Source organism: Henckelia pumila, unplaced genomic scaffold, assembly GCF_033568475.1.
Source record: "Henckelia pumila isolate YLH828 unplaced genomic scaffold, ASM3356847v2 CTG_525:::fragment_3, whole genome shotgun sequence".
Taxonomy (NCBI): domain Eukaryota; kingdom Viridiplantae; phylum Streptophyta; class Magnoliopsida; order Lamiales; family Gesneriaceae; genus Henckelia; species Henckelia pumila.
The window spans coordinates 3,115,681-3,131,857 of NW_027331857.1; the positions used below are offsets into that span (position 1 = coordinate 3,115,681).

A 16,177-nucleotide genomic window follows, 5' to 3' on the forward strand; every position below is an offset into this window, starting at 1 on the left:
TTACATTTAACGGTTTCATTTTAATTTTGTTATGTGAGGTTCATATATTTTTATGGATATCTTATATGTCCAAAGCAACAATTTTGGTACTGAATTTAATATTAAAATACTACATTTATGTTAGTATGAATATGAATTCAATCGTTGTTTCCATCAACATTAACTCTACCGTTATTTCCATCTTGAATAATAGAATTTTAGAAGTAAATATACGAGTCAATAACATCTGATCGATTTACGAAATTACCATCAAAGGTGGTGCGGTGAAATCAGTTTGGCCACATATATTTTTTATATCTGGAATGAAAAAGAGAGAATTGTTTTCTTATTGGCTTTGACAGATTGTATATATTAATTTGCTATTTAACATGCAATCCATGTACTGCCATGGTGACATTTTCGTGGAAATGGACTCCCATCTCTCACCTTGTTTGGCTTATTTATTATTATCTTATCTTATCTGTTTCCCTTTTTCTGTTTTGTTTTCTAATGATATCTAAGGCAAACTTGTGTGTATGTGTTTTAAAAAAAATTAATTGTTGTTTTGTTGTATTTGAAAGAATTTGATCTATATACTTACTTATTTCTTTTTTGTAAAAAAAAATCCATGATTAGAAATCCAATGACACATACAACATGTTAGCATTTCAAAGGCGTAAACATCGTCTCTGTTATGTTTCGTCGGATAAAAAATGTACGACGTAATTGGGAAAGAGGAAGAAAATTCAAGATCTAATATCAAATCTAATTTTGCTAGACAAATTGTTAGATTGAAATGGGTGGAAAAAAAAGAAAAGAAAGGGAATTACGTTGGGTATATATATATGGTCCAAAAAATGTGGCAGAAAGCAAATGGTTATTAATTTTTAGGTATATGCGCCACATGATCGTGTATAATGTGTCGTATATGTTGGCCTAGCATGTGAGCCAAGGTGACGTTAAATTTGTCCATCTATCTTCATACCCTACTGCCATTGTTATAATGTTATTAGCTCACACCTCACATTGGCATCTTCACTCATCCCCCAATTCAATTATATATATTAGTCTACGTGTATAATATATAAAATATTATATATTATATATATATATTTACATTTTAAAAATATTTCGATTCAAGATGTTTAGAGAAGAATAGAGATCAAAACATTATACTTTTTTTTAAAATCATATATCGAGTGACATTATATAATCAAAATATTAATTTTATTGATGAAAAAACATTGTCATCAATCATCATTTAAGAAATTAACCAACTATATTGTACTAAATGGTATTACAAGACTAGCTCGAGGTGGAGGAGCTGATTTGAAACATTTTAACACACATCATAAATCGATATAAGCTCTGATATAATATAAATATGATAATGGATTTTGACATAACTCAATCCCGAAAGCTAAAAAATGATTGTCAAATTTCATTTACGAGACTCCCATGAACTCTATTTAATTAATATTAGATATCTTAACAATAAGCCAATTGAAAATTATATCACGGCCGCAAATAGTTATTACAAAGTGCTAAGCTATTGTAAAATTATACATACATATATATCTATAATCTGACTCACGAGATCTAAGAGCAATTAAAATAATGATTTTCACTATATAATTTTATATCCCGTTTGCTTGCGTAATCATATAATTTGATGAAAAATGGGCAAGTGGAAAATGGGGGAGCATTGAAAAAGACATTAATGTGAAGATTCGTATCGTAAATGAGCATCTTCTCTGAAAAATCCCATTTTTATTGCAAAATCCCTGCCACTTTGCATGTGCCACCTCACACGTGGGCCCAACCCATAATTAACTACTTATCATATCCAACTGTCAGCCCCCTCCACCAACCCATATATTCATTTTATTTTAAAATCAATACTCTTTTTTTTTTTTTTAAATTTTAATTTGAAAATGAAGATCTTGCATTTAAGGAAAATTAATAGTCTTACCGATGATTAACAATATCTTAAATTTAGAACAATATTTCATACTCAGACATTGAATTATAACAAACCACTGTCCCATTAAAAGAAAAATGGCATGAAATTTTGTTAAATGATTATTAGATTATGTTTTGAATTAAAAACTCACATTTATTTTCGTACCAAAAAAAACTTTTAAGCTATTCTCAGCTCAAAAGTTTACAATATTTAAAAAATATTTATTAACTATTGATTATATATTTTTCCTTCAACTATTTTTATTTAATAATTTTTAGAATTAGAATTTGGAATATATTTTGTTGCTGAGTTAAAATGTCTTTATATATATATATATAGTATAAATACAAATAACCCTAAAATTTGCAAAAATAGGGTAAAATTTGAAAATAGAGTGACCGGAAAATTGTTTTCGAGTAGAATAGAACCAACCACAATCCCAATATAAAATTACGGTCTCTCGCAAATTTCTCCTTTTTCCTCTCTTCAATCTCTCGCTGTCTGCATTTGTACTTTCCGTTAATGGCGATCTGAGCCAATACGCACACAAGTTACGTATACGTAATGTACGGATATTCATAGGCCGGAATTCAAGGGCACCGATTCGTCCCAGCAGGTTTTACTTGTCGCGGAAAGTTGTATGAATGAGATTGTTGGAGTATTCTCAAGTGCCAGCATTGTGAGTAAAAATGTCTGCCCTTGATTCGTTCGATGCATTTTTGTTCGCTGCCAGCAAAGCCTGCTGTAGTCCTCTCGCGATTTTCGTTCAGATCCAGGTGTGGTTTTTTTGTGTATTCTTTGGATAGTCGGTGTTTGATCGTGTTCTTTCGTATGCTATTGCAATGTACAACGCTGGCTCGAGTGATTCTGCTTTTCTCTTGGTTTGAATCTGAATAAAAAAATATTCTTGATTGATTTGAGCAAAAAAAAAATTTTTTTTGGCCAGTTCTTTTACCCCCCTACGGTACTTGTTTTTGAGAGTTTGAATTAAGTGCCGATAATGGTGAAACGTGGTTGATAATAAAATTGGGTTGTTATGTTTCTCTCATTTATTTAACTTCAATTTTTTTTTATGAGAGTCAAGTTGTTCTGTGTTAGATCTGGCTAGTTCATGTCAACTGAAGCATTACATAATGTGTGATCGAGACAAGGATTGGCTTCAACGGGATCACCATGTCAAGTTGAATGTTCGATTATTTGGTTTAAAACTGAATCTTTTTATTGTTGCTTCTTCAAGTTTGTGTATGCCAACATATCTCTTAACTTATTACTGTTATTTTTATTGTTTCTTTCTGAATGGGCAGGGTTCTTAAAACACACAGGAAAATCCTGTCAATATCGTCCTAATTTGTGCCACCAAATACAATTTTGTATTGTGAAATAGTTCTCTGCATAAATGGACAAGAACCAGCTCGCTTTTAATATCTTTTGTTGAGCACAAAACGGTTGTTGGGCTTCTAAAAATTCATAGCTGAATAAAACAGTGTAACTCAAATATTTGTAAATGATACACGACAGGAGTCCTACACTTTGATTTTCACTTAGTATCCGAGTATGCCATACCCTTTGATACAACTCTCATCCCAGGCCACTGCCAAGCCCAACTGCCCAACGAATTCAACTCACAGTCGCACACCTTGAAAATCTGTTACAAGGAACTTTCACTCATGGATCTGATATATTTTGTATTCAGTAGGCATGAAGATTGACGATGTGTCTCTTGTTTTCATCTTAGTTCATCTAAAATTTTTTAGTGCTGTAACTGAGCAACACACTTCTGTAAATGTATTTGATATTTGAGCAACACACTTCTGTAAATGTATTTGATATTTGATAGTCTCGGTTGGTTGTGGTGTTCTCTCTATAATTCCATTTATTGAAACTGTTCGTTTATTCTCGAGTGCTTTTGTTTGGTCAAATGGTGTGCCATCAAACCTGAGAAAATGTATGCTTTAGGTTTGGTATCACACATAAGTTTTAGTGCTCATATTCTTGTGCTCAGGTGGAGGATTTGCCTCGTCATTTTGATTTTATCACTATATGCAGAAAGCAGAAAAATATGGAAGCATAAAATGAAACTTTATTGTCTCAGCAAATTGTCACCTAATGCATGATGATGCATTCTGTAATATGTATATACTGTAAATTTGTTGATGTGAATTTTTGAAAGTTTTGGATTTATAGTCTGCTGCATGATATAGACTAATCTTCTATGGTTCTTATGGGGTTATTGGGGAAAAAACTAACAATTTTTTTTGGTTTATATATCTTATGATATTATTTTGTTTTTGCCATTTTGGTTCCTACATATTAATTTGAAATTACGTGACAGGGATTTTTTATTTGCTTAATTCTTGCTCTTGGCTGGGCTTTGGCATCCCTCGTCAGGTAGCAGAATTTGATAGTTGACGGTCTGGTTATTGGTTTACTACCTTACTGGGCATGGATTATCTTCTACTTCATTTCTTTCCATGAAGCTCATAGTTGTACATTATTAATGAGAATTTTTTGCCACAGGGGTAAAGAGATAAGACGTTTGAAAGAAAGCACGAGATGTGGAAATAGCTTTGCTTTTCTTTGTTACGACATTAATGACCTTGAGCATTCAAATCAGGTCAAGTTGCCAAGGGTCACAGTTGTGATGCCTTTAAAGGGGTTTGGGGAACACAATCTCCATAACTGGAGAACTCAGGTGAATTTATCTTATATTAATAGTGCTTCTTCAAAAACTTGCACAAGTGTTTGCTTCATTTAGTTCCAAGTTTATGCTATCCTAGACATATTTTCATTGTTTTCATGTCATAATGTTTTCCGTATTTGTTGGATTCAAAATAGCTAAAGTATTTGCTCGTTGATGATTTTTTTAAATCAGAATCTTAGACGAATGGACCTTTTCCAATTTTCACTGTACATTTACTCCTGCATATTCTGTTCCCTTTCCACTTTGTTGAAACCAATTCTTGTTAGCAAATCATTAAAAGATGGAGATATACTGATGTTTGTTTTGGCTTGGTTTATGAATGCCACAGATTACATCTTTATATGGTGGTCCTCTGGAATTTCTTTTTGTGGTCGAGAGTACAGAGGACCCTGCTTACCATGCCGTAACCCGATTGTTGGCGGACTTTAAGGTCTGTTGCTTCCCTCATTGACTTACTAGTAAGGCTGAAGCTGCATTTCGTTTATTTTGTCAACTTCTTTCCATGCGAGTGGATCATCTTACCCATGCATTATGCATATCACATAATAAATGACTCGAACTTCTGATTGTTTTATGTTTTTTATTGTCTTAGAAATGCAGTAATCATTCTTCAAAGGATATGAGGCATGTTCAAGAATCATAATTTGATTAGTTTATGGAAATTTATTAAAACATCCCCAAAATAAATTTTCATGTCCAAAAAGCAGAAGCATACCTTTTTATATCTGATAAACCTATTTATATCTAGAATACCCATTCAAATGTATTCTCTCATTTTCTTTTTTCTAGAAATTTATCTGTGAAAGAAATGCAACCAAATTTAAACCTCAAAGCCCTTTCCAATGTCTTTCCCTGGCAGTGATTCGTATTTTCCTAATCTAGAAAAGAAAAAAACATAAGTTAAGACTCAAAATAATAGAAATAATTCAGTTGTGTGTAAAAGAGAGCAATAAAAAAGGAAATTGTAGGATGACTAACATTGCTCTTTGCATGTGTACCATGGGAAATATTATTGTTTGTTATGGCCTACTGGGTTTTAATAAATAAGAACTTAAGAATTCAATTGCTGATTAATGAGTACTATTTAATATTTTATGTCTGTTTTTGTAATGCTTTGAACTCGGTTTTTAGCTGTTGTTTTCTGCCCACTCTTCAAAGTAGAAGTAGCATCGCATTTTGCTTTATTATGTATGATTCAGTTTCAAGTTTTGGCAGAAATATATATTGTTATTCATTGAAAAAATTTACCCCTTGAAACAAAATCTATCTCCTAAAGTGAGCTTGTGAACTTGTGCAGGATGATGTTGACGCAAAAATCATAGTAGCTGGTCTATCAAGAACTTGTAGCCAGAAGATTCATAATCAGTTGGTATACAATGGTTTCTTGTATTACTCTTCATTTTGTGTTTAAATTACACTTTACACCATGCTTTAGAAGCGGCAAAACTAGTCGCAGTGGAAAAAACATCTCAATGTATTTGTTTTTTTTGTCTGATGACGCGATATAATAAATTTATGTCACTTAATACATGATACTCAGTAGCTTGGACCTCTTTCCATAATTTAATGGTATACTTGAAGTGGAGCGTGTTTTGTGATTGAGCTTATTGTGATTGCTTTACTGAGAAATTTCCCTCCAGTGAAGAGCAAAGTAGGCTGAATAAGTAATTGAGTTGAATTGCTAAATTACATCTGCTGAACCCTATTTTTGGCAGAATATCTTCACTAACTTCTGGAACAGAAGCAACATATCTAGTAAGGCCTTTCACGTATGATATATAACTTTTTGCAGATCGGGGTAGAAAAAATGCATAAAGATAGCAAGTATGTGTTATTTCTAGATGATGATGTTAGGTTGCATCCTGGGTCAATTGGAGCGCTCACTGCCGAAATGGAGAAGAACCCTGATGTATGGTGATGTATAGAGACCTTTTCTATATCAATCAAATATGATTTTGTCATTGTCCTGATTTGTGATATTTATAACTGTTTTATTTAAATGTCTTATATACCTGTAATATGTGCAGATTTTTATTCAAACTGGATACCCTCTTGATTTGCCATCTGGAAGTCTAGGGAGTTACTGCATATATGAATACCACATGGTATGTTTAATAATGCTTACACGACCACTTTCTTGCATCTTCATTTCTGAGTTGTTGCCCTGTTTTGTATGAGGATTGAGGGTTGGTTTTTATTGGAGTTTTATAATAGAGTTGAGGGTAAGGCTGGGGACTGAGTGAAATGAGTGGGAAACGAAGTACCACAATTTTTTTTTAAAATTTTGAATCCATTTGTTTTATAAGGGCATCTAGGGGTCTGACTTACATAGCCTGGTGATTATTTTATTTATTAATGTGGTTAATTCATTTGACGACCAAGTTGAATTCATCTACTGAACTTTCTTTGTGCTGAGTATTTGGCATAGAGTTTAAGAGAATGTTTTTTTATGCAATTTGAATGCCTGGTCAGAGATGAAATTCCTGATCAAGTGCAGAAATACGTTTTTCTGTTACCAGAGCAATTTTACCTACGTCAGTTCCCTGCTTGTTTGTTGTATGACACCTCAGTCAGTTCACTTAAACATATTGCTCAAGGAGAAGAGGTCCAAGATTTATATTAAGTATGAATATTGGCTAAAGATATCCGTACATGTGCATGCTATATGAAGAAAAACAATGCAATGCTGCAGCAAGTCTTTAAAGTCTGTCAAGGTTTTTAGTCCGGGTATTATGATTCATGGAATTTTCTGGCAATTTTCTATCTTTAACCATTGTCATACACTAAACATTTAAAGTGCATTCGTTATGTTGATATCATTAAAATAACTAGGCTGCTTCACATTGTCACTAAAATTACTAGTGGCTTAAGAAATCCACTACTTAGGAACATCATTACAAACTGGTTGGACCGAATGCTAACCCCTGATCTACTTACTTTTTTTTTTGTCCTTTCATCTCTTTAGTTTCTGTTTCTTCTTCCAGAATCTTCTGTAAACTTAATATCCATCTTATTTCCAGCCATGTTCTATGGGGTTTGCCACTGGTGGGAAGACATTCTTTCTATGGGGAGGATGCATGATGGTAAGCATTTTGTGCATATCAAAATCAATTTTTTTTTAATGTGTGAAAACCTGATTATGAATTATTTAATTGCAGATGCATGCAGATGATTTTAGAAATGACAATCATGGCGTGGTTTCACAACTTCGAGATGGGGGCTATTCAGATGACATGACTCTTGCTGCTATTGCTGGTAAATATTACTCTTTTTTCATCTTATTTAAGTTACGAGTTTGACAATTGGCCTAAGTACGCAGAATAGCTAATTAATTGAGCTATGTCGTAAACTGTGTTTCTTGTCCTACTATAGATCGGATATGAGTTACAATGTCAACTGAAGCGTTTTATTTCTGTGCTGAATGGTTTGAGAAGTATTGTATTGACCAATGTTGTTGCTATCAGGGGCTCATAAGAGGCTCATCACGTCACCACCGGTTGCTGTTTTCCCCCATCCGCTTGCTAGCGATCTTAATTTTGCTAGGTGTGTACAATTCAGCTGGAATGGTTTAGTTGAAATTGTCATTTAGCTTCAAGAAAGAAAATTTTCTCCATTAGTCGGGTCCTTGATTTGGTAGGCTTTTCCAAACTTTTTTAGTTATATGTTTGTAGGTATTGGAATTATTTGAGGAAGCAAACATTTGTTTTAGAGTCATACACCACAAAAGTCAATTGGATTATGAACCGAGCGTTATTCTCCACCCACTGCTACTTATCATGGGGATTTGTGACGCCATATATCATGTCAGCAATACACTTGGCAGCAGCACTGAGATTCTATTCTAAAGGGTATTCTCTTGGTGAAGCAGCTTTTCCGTGCAGTGGTGAGCATTTCACTTCTGTGTATTCAGGTCATATATTGTGTTAATGGGGTTAGTGAAGAGGTTCTTGTTGAGAAGCATAGTAGGCTCTTTGCATGTGCCTGGATTTTGTACATTTAGAATTATTTGTATTATCAACTTTTGTGATTAACCGATTTTTGTCAAATACATATGAGTATATTCATGCATCCATTCAATCAAACACAGGTCAAGGTATTATTCCCCTTATCCAATGTTCTAGTGACACTGCGTTTATGGATATCTCAAACAATTGATTGTTTTAAAACATTTTATTTTCTACTTATTTATTTTCAATATTGTTTGTGCTTTCCTATCCGAAGCCTGAGATTTAACAATTTTCCTTTTTATTCTTTTATAAAGGATGACCAATTGTGGTTCCTCTGCAGGTGATTGAAAGTCATGAGCATTGAGTTTGTAGGTGTAAAGTGCTTAATATTTATTGTTTTTGTTTTAGGGTTGTCGTTAGTAGTCTGCCATGCTACGTGTACAATAATTGAACTTCTTTCAATGTGGAACCTGACCCGGATAGAGGTCCTACTTTGCAATGCGTTGTCCCCGGAGGCTCCTCCACTATCACTTGCATCCTATAACTGGTGTCTTGTAAGTCCTTTTCTTCTTCATTGGTTCATTTATTCCTTTCTGTGTTCCAGAACCCAGATCTGGTAGTCTTGAAAATTGACTCAGATTGTAGCTTGTAGTAAAGTAAAGACTAAAGAAGACAGATTATAAAGGCAGATGGAGAAGTCTTGTTACTTCCTCGTAGGAAAACATACAGACGTTCTCAAGTTACCGTTGGAGAAAGCATATGAGAGCAAAATACATAATGTCTCAAATGAAATTGTAAAAAGTTAACATTATTTAATACTATGTGAAACACATGAGATAAATACTATTTCATTGAGGTATCTGATTTAAACATGCTCGATACGTTTTAGAAGAGTCAGTTTGAATCAAATTTTGGCGGAGAAGTTACACAGAAAATAAAAAAGGCCCAAGTTGTTATTTGCTCATTCTAGTAGGATACCACTGATATCACTTATTGGTTTTTGATTGAGCAGGTATTTATTGCAATGCTGGTTGACAATTTTTTGTATCCGTTATCTGCAATCCGTTCTCATTTTTCCCAGTCTATCGACTGGTCTGGCATCCGGTATCATTTGAGGGATGGCAAGATAAACAAGGTAATATTTATTTGAGTCTGTTTCATCTGTCCATAAGTCAGTATTTTGAAATATGGGCAAAATATGATCAATGGAGTAACTTACATAATCATTGGTGATGCTGGTATGGGTGATGTAATTCTGACAAACAATGTTTGTAGTTATAATACACCTATCGGTTGGAAGAGTTTTAAACCGGGGTTTGTTACTATATGTTACTAACTATAAAAAAACAAGGTTAAAGCAATGGTTTTCGAAATTTATTTTGACTTGATATTTGTGGTTAAAGCTAGTGATATATATGATCATAACTATCACTTAGACGATGTTTATTAGTAGATCTGTCTATAAAGCATAATATGAATTATTGAATAAGGTTGAAAATTGAAAGGTGAATTTTTGGTTACCAAGATGGAGGGATGGATGGTAGAGAGTTTCTCCAATCGAAACCCGGAAGTCAAAACAAATGGTCTTGGCTTTTGAGTTGTGAAGGAGATGCAGAACATCTAGGTCAATCAGAGAAAATGAGATCACTGTAGAATGGGGATGACAAAAGCTTGAGATATAATTTAATTCAGTAGTGTAAACTAAGATTGATGCTAAATTTAGCATTTAGTTAAGAATGAACACTGACAGATTCACTCCAAACCGAAGAAACATGCATTGAACCTAGAACTTCAACTCAAGAAGAAAAGAAAGAAACTTACGTGTAACGTGTAAATCTTGATGATGAATTTAATTATGCAGATTGAAAGAAGCAAGGGTAAGGGACCTAAATTCACAGATTTAGGAGGCAAGCAATTGTATGGGAAAAAAGGAGTTCCAAACAATTATTCTTTTCTTCTATCTTTGTCCAAAAGTTTTGTTCAGTGGAGGCAACCGAAGAAGTACGATTTGTAGAAATATTTATGCTTTAGCAACTACATGTAGATGTAGTTATTCTTTGGTCTATCTGATTTCAAGAATTCCAGGAACAGAATTCTGGGAATGATCAGATTCCCTTAATTTAAGTGTTAGTGTTTTTTCAAAAATATTTTTTGAGTAATTTTAATCAATTGATTGATTGGATGCTCTTGTTTGAGCCGATTCTTGTAATTGTATCTCATGCCTGTAACATGTGAGATCTTCGTGATTATTTCAAATTTCAAGTGTTAGATAATTCAAGTTTTTTACTTTTATGTAACAATTACATAATTTTTCTATTTCTTTTACGTCTGCTTGAGTTTATAAACAACCACATTTGATTTTGTTAAAATTTGGAAATTCTTATGCCAATCTTCTCGTGGAAGAATTTGGAGAGTGGTTTATGAAATTTAGCTAATATTTTAATTTTAAGAATACACAAATTTTTTTTTTTTAAGGTATTGTAAGAATACACAGATAGTTTTTTAAAGTAATGTAACTAGTTGATTTGAGTTTTCACTACTACAACTAATTTCTCTCCATTATTTGCATACTTAAGAAAATGGCAGTCGAAGTTGATATGGATTCTTATCATTTTTATTTATTTAGTATTATTTGTTACGAAAAAAAAATTCATAATCACTATTTTTAAAGATTGCAACATTACTTTAAAATTTGAAATGAAGTTACTAAAATAAAACTGTTGAGGCGTAAAATCTCCTTTTTCCAGTACAGCAACCCGAGCAAAATGCATCCACTTTTTCTAAATTCTTGAGCAGACGGGGGATCACCTTATACATTTTGTGATCCACAATGTGTAATACGGGATCACCCTATACGTTTTGTGATCCACCATGTGTAATACGGGTCGATCGACCACCCTTCTATAAAGTCGAATGACCCATGTAACACACATCGGGTATAATTAACGGATGGATCAGTCATTCATTTGGTGTATTGATGTATATGGTGTATAGAGTCACACACCAAATAAATGAGAATGTTACTTCGGTTGAAGACAGAGAATTTCCCGAGATTGCCCTCCTCTCAAGAAAATCTTTTTTGTAGCCAAATGTTGTTTTATGGTCTTCCTAAAATTATTCCAAAATTTATCTAATAAGTAATCTCGCCTCCTCGTCCTGTTTTCCTCTACCAAAATCCATGACATTGAGGTTGTGACTTGTGGGTGGGTGAATTTACGAACAAACAACCTTGTATGCTAAAAAATAAGAATAGTTTCCTCAAACACGACATAAAAAAAAGATCATATAGTAATTTCCATAAAAAAACATAACATGTGCTCAAATGACTGTTCCATTTTACTATGTCTGCGTCGCAAGATTAAAAAGCTAATCAGACATACTCCCCCTCACCGATCACACTGCGATTAGGGCGACAATGCCACACGCTTCCATGCCATAATTAATCAGTTTTCAAGCGAACGTTTGCGATCAGTAATTGATAACTTAAACCTGAACCGTACGATCTAATGGAACAATCCAGTTAGATGTACCCAAACAGCATGCCCATAATCGAAAAATACAGTTACATTAGTTACTTTTTCAGATCTCCAACATAAAAGTCCTCAATCATGTCAAAGACTCGAGTAGCATGTTGTGGCCTGTCAAGATGTGGAATGGGTTTGATTAATTGCTGTTCCGAAAACTTTGCAAGACCACAGGTGACTGATCGAAGATAGCATCAAAGAGGAATCTAAACTACACAAGGCAGGTAAATCTTGCTCCAACTACAAGTAAATGAGCAACGTGAAAAGTTTGTCGTATTAAAAAGATATACTTACCCATAAAAACCTTCGGTTGAATCATCACCAGCATGTGTTAGTATGGCGTCTCCTCCGGGGTGCTCTTCTACGTAAGAGGTAACATCGTAAACCTATATTTTTCAGAAAACAGAACGCGAAGAGTTCATGTTGATGAAATTTAATCACAAAGACCAATCGGGACAGCCTTGCTTTTTGGAAAGAAAACAATTCAAGAGAAGCTGTAGCAGATGAAAAACTTCAAAAAAATAAACCTTTTCTTTTATGATGATCCAACAATCAGTCCTCTTGTTATGCAACGAAACTTCAGCTTTGGCGTACACTTTGGATGCCTAATTAGAAATGAGTCATTATAAAGAAAAAAAAAACAAGCATATTTTTTATGGAAACTGCAGCAGTAACACTAGCCAGCATCGAAACGATTTAATTCTCGACGCATGCATGTGAAAAAGCTCCACCAAAATTGATCATGACGTGACAAACAATAATTAGACATAATTGTATAAATGATTGGGGGCAGGGGCAAGACTGAACAGGCCAACATAAAATCTTTGATTTGTGAATTTAGTACATGATCTTTGACTGGTAAATGTGCAATCCAGCAACCATCAATGAGGCAAAAGGAAATACCAAGAGTTACTGGTCGACTATAACCTCCATAAAACTTGCAATACCCCCATCCATCTGTAAGTTCCATTAGAGTTCCTCGTTTTCATTGTGAATAAAAACAAGTAGAATTGTCGTCACAGATTATTAAAAACTCAATGATGAACCAATCAAAAAGAAGCCAACTCCTAGATTATCATATTTTTCACTAGGTAGTGAACTACAACGTGGTACTCTTTCCATATGAAGTTTTTTGATCAAAACTAAAAATTGAAAGAAAAATATCGTGCATTTACAAGGAACGAAACCCACACGGCGCATACTATTATGAAAACATTCATTCAAAGAGCTCACACTAAAGAGAAACTTTGAAAGAGTCAACATTAACCTTCTTGATAAAATTAACAAAAGCCTAAAAAACCTCAAACCGTGGAACATCCACACAATCAATAATCCAAAAACACATACTAATCCTTTCAAGTGTTATCAATAACGCATAGCCAAATTCAATATGAAAACTTTAGCTTACATTATCACCTGCAGAATTTGATAGCCGCGAGCTGGCTGGATCTGAATTACACATAAAAATTACAATGGATCAGATCGTAAAGAAGCCAAGAACAAAAGGCCTACCTGTGGCTGATTGTCCACAAAAAGACCAAAACGTTTGTATAGATAATAAAATTCAACAAATCAAAATGTAATTCACTACAAAATAACACAACAATCTAACCAGATTTACGTAGCAGAGGGATTAAAATTAGCGATGCCAATACAAAGCCCACAAACAATGTCACCAACAATACGTCCATGTCCCAACTTAATCACCTTATCTGCTCACGAAAAAAAAAAAATAATAAACCCATCAGAACGAAACAGAAAAAGGAAAAAACAGAAACTGAAGTAAAATGAAAAACCCATAATCCAAACAGCAAAATGAGTACAGAAATGCAGAGATCAGGCAGCATTATACATACATAAGTTGATTCACCGCATGCGAATTAGTCACTTAGCTGAATAAAACATGCACCCCGGAAACAGCGTGAGCTTTAACAGAAGGAGAAAAGAATGAATGGGATTGAAATGAATCGTGGATTATTGGTTGAATCTTGAAATCGGGCGACGCTTTTTGATGTTATAGCAAGAGAGTTTTAATTCTCTGGAGCTTCTACCTTTGGGCTGCTCTAAACCGTTTTATGGACAATAGGGTTTTTTAATTAAACAGTAAATTATAATTATAATTATAATACAATAAATAAATAAATAAATAAATAAACCTATATATATATACACACTGTGACGCCCGGGGCTGAAGAGGCAGGGAGTGATCGCCGGTGCCAAGAGGTTGCACGGACAATGAGCGGCTCCTGGTAGGCTTTTAGGCGGAGGGAGACATGAATGAACCGATCTTGTGCCGGAATGAGAGGGGATTCTGAGACTGTGTAGGTATGAGACTACATAATTGAGGAGGGCTTAAAAGATTTCATATGTACTGCTCAAATCAAGAAGGTGCATCTTCTTTTCGGAAGCTCATCACATAAGAACTCCAAAGTTAAGCGTGCTTGACTTGGGGCAATTATAGGATGGGTGACCCCCTGGGAAGTTTTCCAGGGTGCGTGTGAGTGAGGACATAAGCACGCTGAAAAGACCCGTCTTGATACAGTGGGTCGTTACAAATGGTATCAAAGCCGACCTCTCTTAGTACGGTATGGTTCGGGGACGAACCAAGCGGAAGCTGGTGGGCATGTGACGCCCGGGGCTGAGGAAGCAGGGAGTGATCGCCGGTGCCAAGAGGTTGCACGGACAATGAGCGGCTCCTGGTATGCTTCTAGGCGGAGGGAGACATGAATGAACCGATCCCATGCCGAAATGAGAGGGGATTCTGAGACTGTGTAGGTACTATAGACTACATAGTTGAGGAGAGTTTAAAAGATTTCATATGTACTGCTCATATCAAGAAGGTGCATCTTCTTTTCGGAAGCTCATCACATAAGAACTCCAAAGTTAAGCGTGCTTGACTTGGGGCAATTATAGGATGGGTGACCCCCTGGGAAGTTTTCCAGGGTGCGTGTGAGTGAGGACATAAGCACGCTGAAAAGACCCGTCTTGATACAGTGGGTCGTTACAAATGGTATCAAAGCCGACCTCTCTTAGTACGGTATGGTTCGGGGACGAACCAAGCGGAAGCTGGTGGGCATGTGACGCCCGGGGCTGAAGAGGCAGGGAGTGATCGCCGGTGCCAAGAGGTTGCACGGACAATGAGCGGCTCCTGGTAGGCTTCTAGGTGGAGGGAGACATGAATGAACCGATCTTGTGCCGGAATGAGAGGGGATTCTGAGACTGTGTAGGTATGGGACTACATAATTGAGGAGGGCTTAAAAGATTTCATATGTACTGCTCATATCAAGAAGGTGCATCTTCTTTTCGGAAGCTCATCACATAAGAACTCCAAAGTTAAGCGTGCTTGACTTGGGGCAATTATAGGATGGGTGACCCCCTGGGAAGTTTTCCAGGGTGCGTGTGAGTGAGGACATAAGCACGCTGAAAAGACCCGTCTTGATACAGTGGGTCGTTACACACACACTACTGATAAATTCATAATATCTCTTCTAGATAATAAAGCATGAATCTTTATAAATAGCATGCCATGTTCACTTTTTAATGGACGGAGAAAAATATTAATTTTTTAATATTTTAATAAATTTACAACTATCACTTTTAATTATATTTTTTAGTTAAAAAATATAAAAATATATTAATTTATTTTTAGATATTGCATTACTTAATTATTCACGTGAATTCTCGCTGGTATGAATTAATAATATATATAATAAAAAACATTTTATTGTAACTATATGGAATCATGATATGATTTTTTGTTTGCTTAAAACATTATGTACCTTGTCAAACTAAGGAGAAGTGTATTTTTCTTTTTCTTTATATTTTATTTTTTTTCTAATTTCATTTCGATATCAAAACTTAATAAATTTTATTTTAAGATAAAACAATTACATTATTATAATAATATTATTATTATTTTTACAAAAAACACACGTATTATATATTATGATATGCTAGTATATAGAAATGATCAGATGCACCCTACTATACTAACATATATCTAAAAAGAGTCTTTCAAAAAAAAAAACATATATCTAAATAGAATTTGTAGAAGATGAGATTT

General features: G+C 34.4%; 2 protein-coding genes across 2 annotated transcripts; one reads left to right on the forward strand and one right to left on the reverse strand.

Moving 5' to 3' along the window:
* The first annotated feature begins 2,348 nt into the window (after positions 1-2,348).
* LOC140873249 (uncharacterized) lies at positions 2,349-10,827 on the forward strand. The gene is made up of 14 exons (XM_073276312.1): positions 2,349-2,718; positions 4,275-4,330; positions 4,460-4,634; positions 4,972-5,073; positions 5,941-6,012; positions 6,436-6,552; positions 6,671-6,748; positions 7,664-7,726; positions 7,802-7,898; positions 8,108-8,186; positions 8,315-8,526; positions 8,999-9,144; positions 9,603-9,725; positions 10,452-10,827. The coding sequence occupies exons 1-14, from the start codon at positions 2,632-2,634 to the stop codon at positions 10,602-10,604; spliced, it is 1,560 nt and encodes a 519-aa protein (XP_073132413.1). The 5' UTR covers positions 2,349-2,631; the 3' UTR covers positions 10,605-10,827.
* A 1,078-nt stretch (positions 10,828-11,905) lies between these two features.
* On the reverse strand, positions 11,906-14,177 carry LOC140873298 (cytochrome B5-like protein). The gene is made up of 6 exons (XM_073276384.1): positions 13,971-14,177; positions 13,727-13,826; positions 13,523-13,563; positions 12,642-12,719; positions 12,409-12,500; positions 11,906-12,228 (listed from the first exon to the last, which is right to left on the reverse strand). The coding sequence occupies exons 2-6, from the start codon at positions 13,803-13,805 to the stop codon at positions 12,162-12,164; spliced, it is 357 nt and encodes a 118-aa protein (XP_073132485.1). The 5' UTR covers positions 13,806-13,826; positions 13,971-14,177; the 3' UTR covers positions 11,906-12,161.
* Between the last annotated feature and the right edge of the window lie 2,000 nt (positions 14,178-16,177).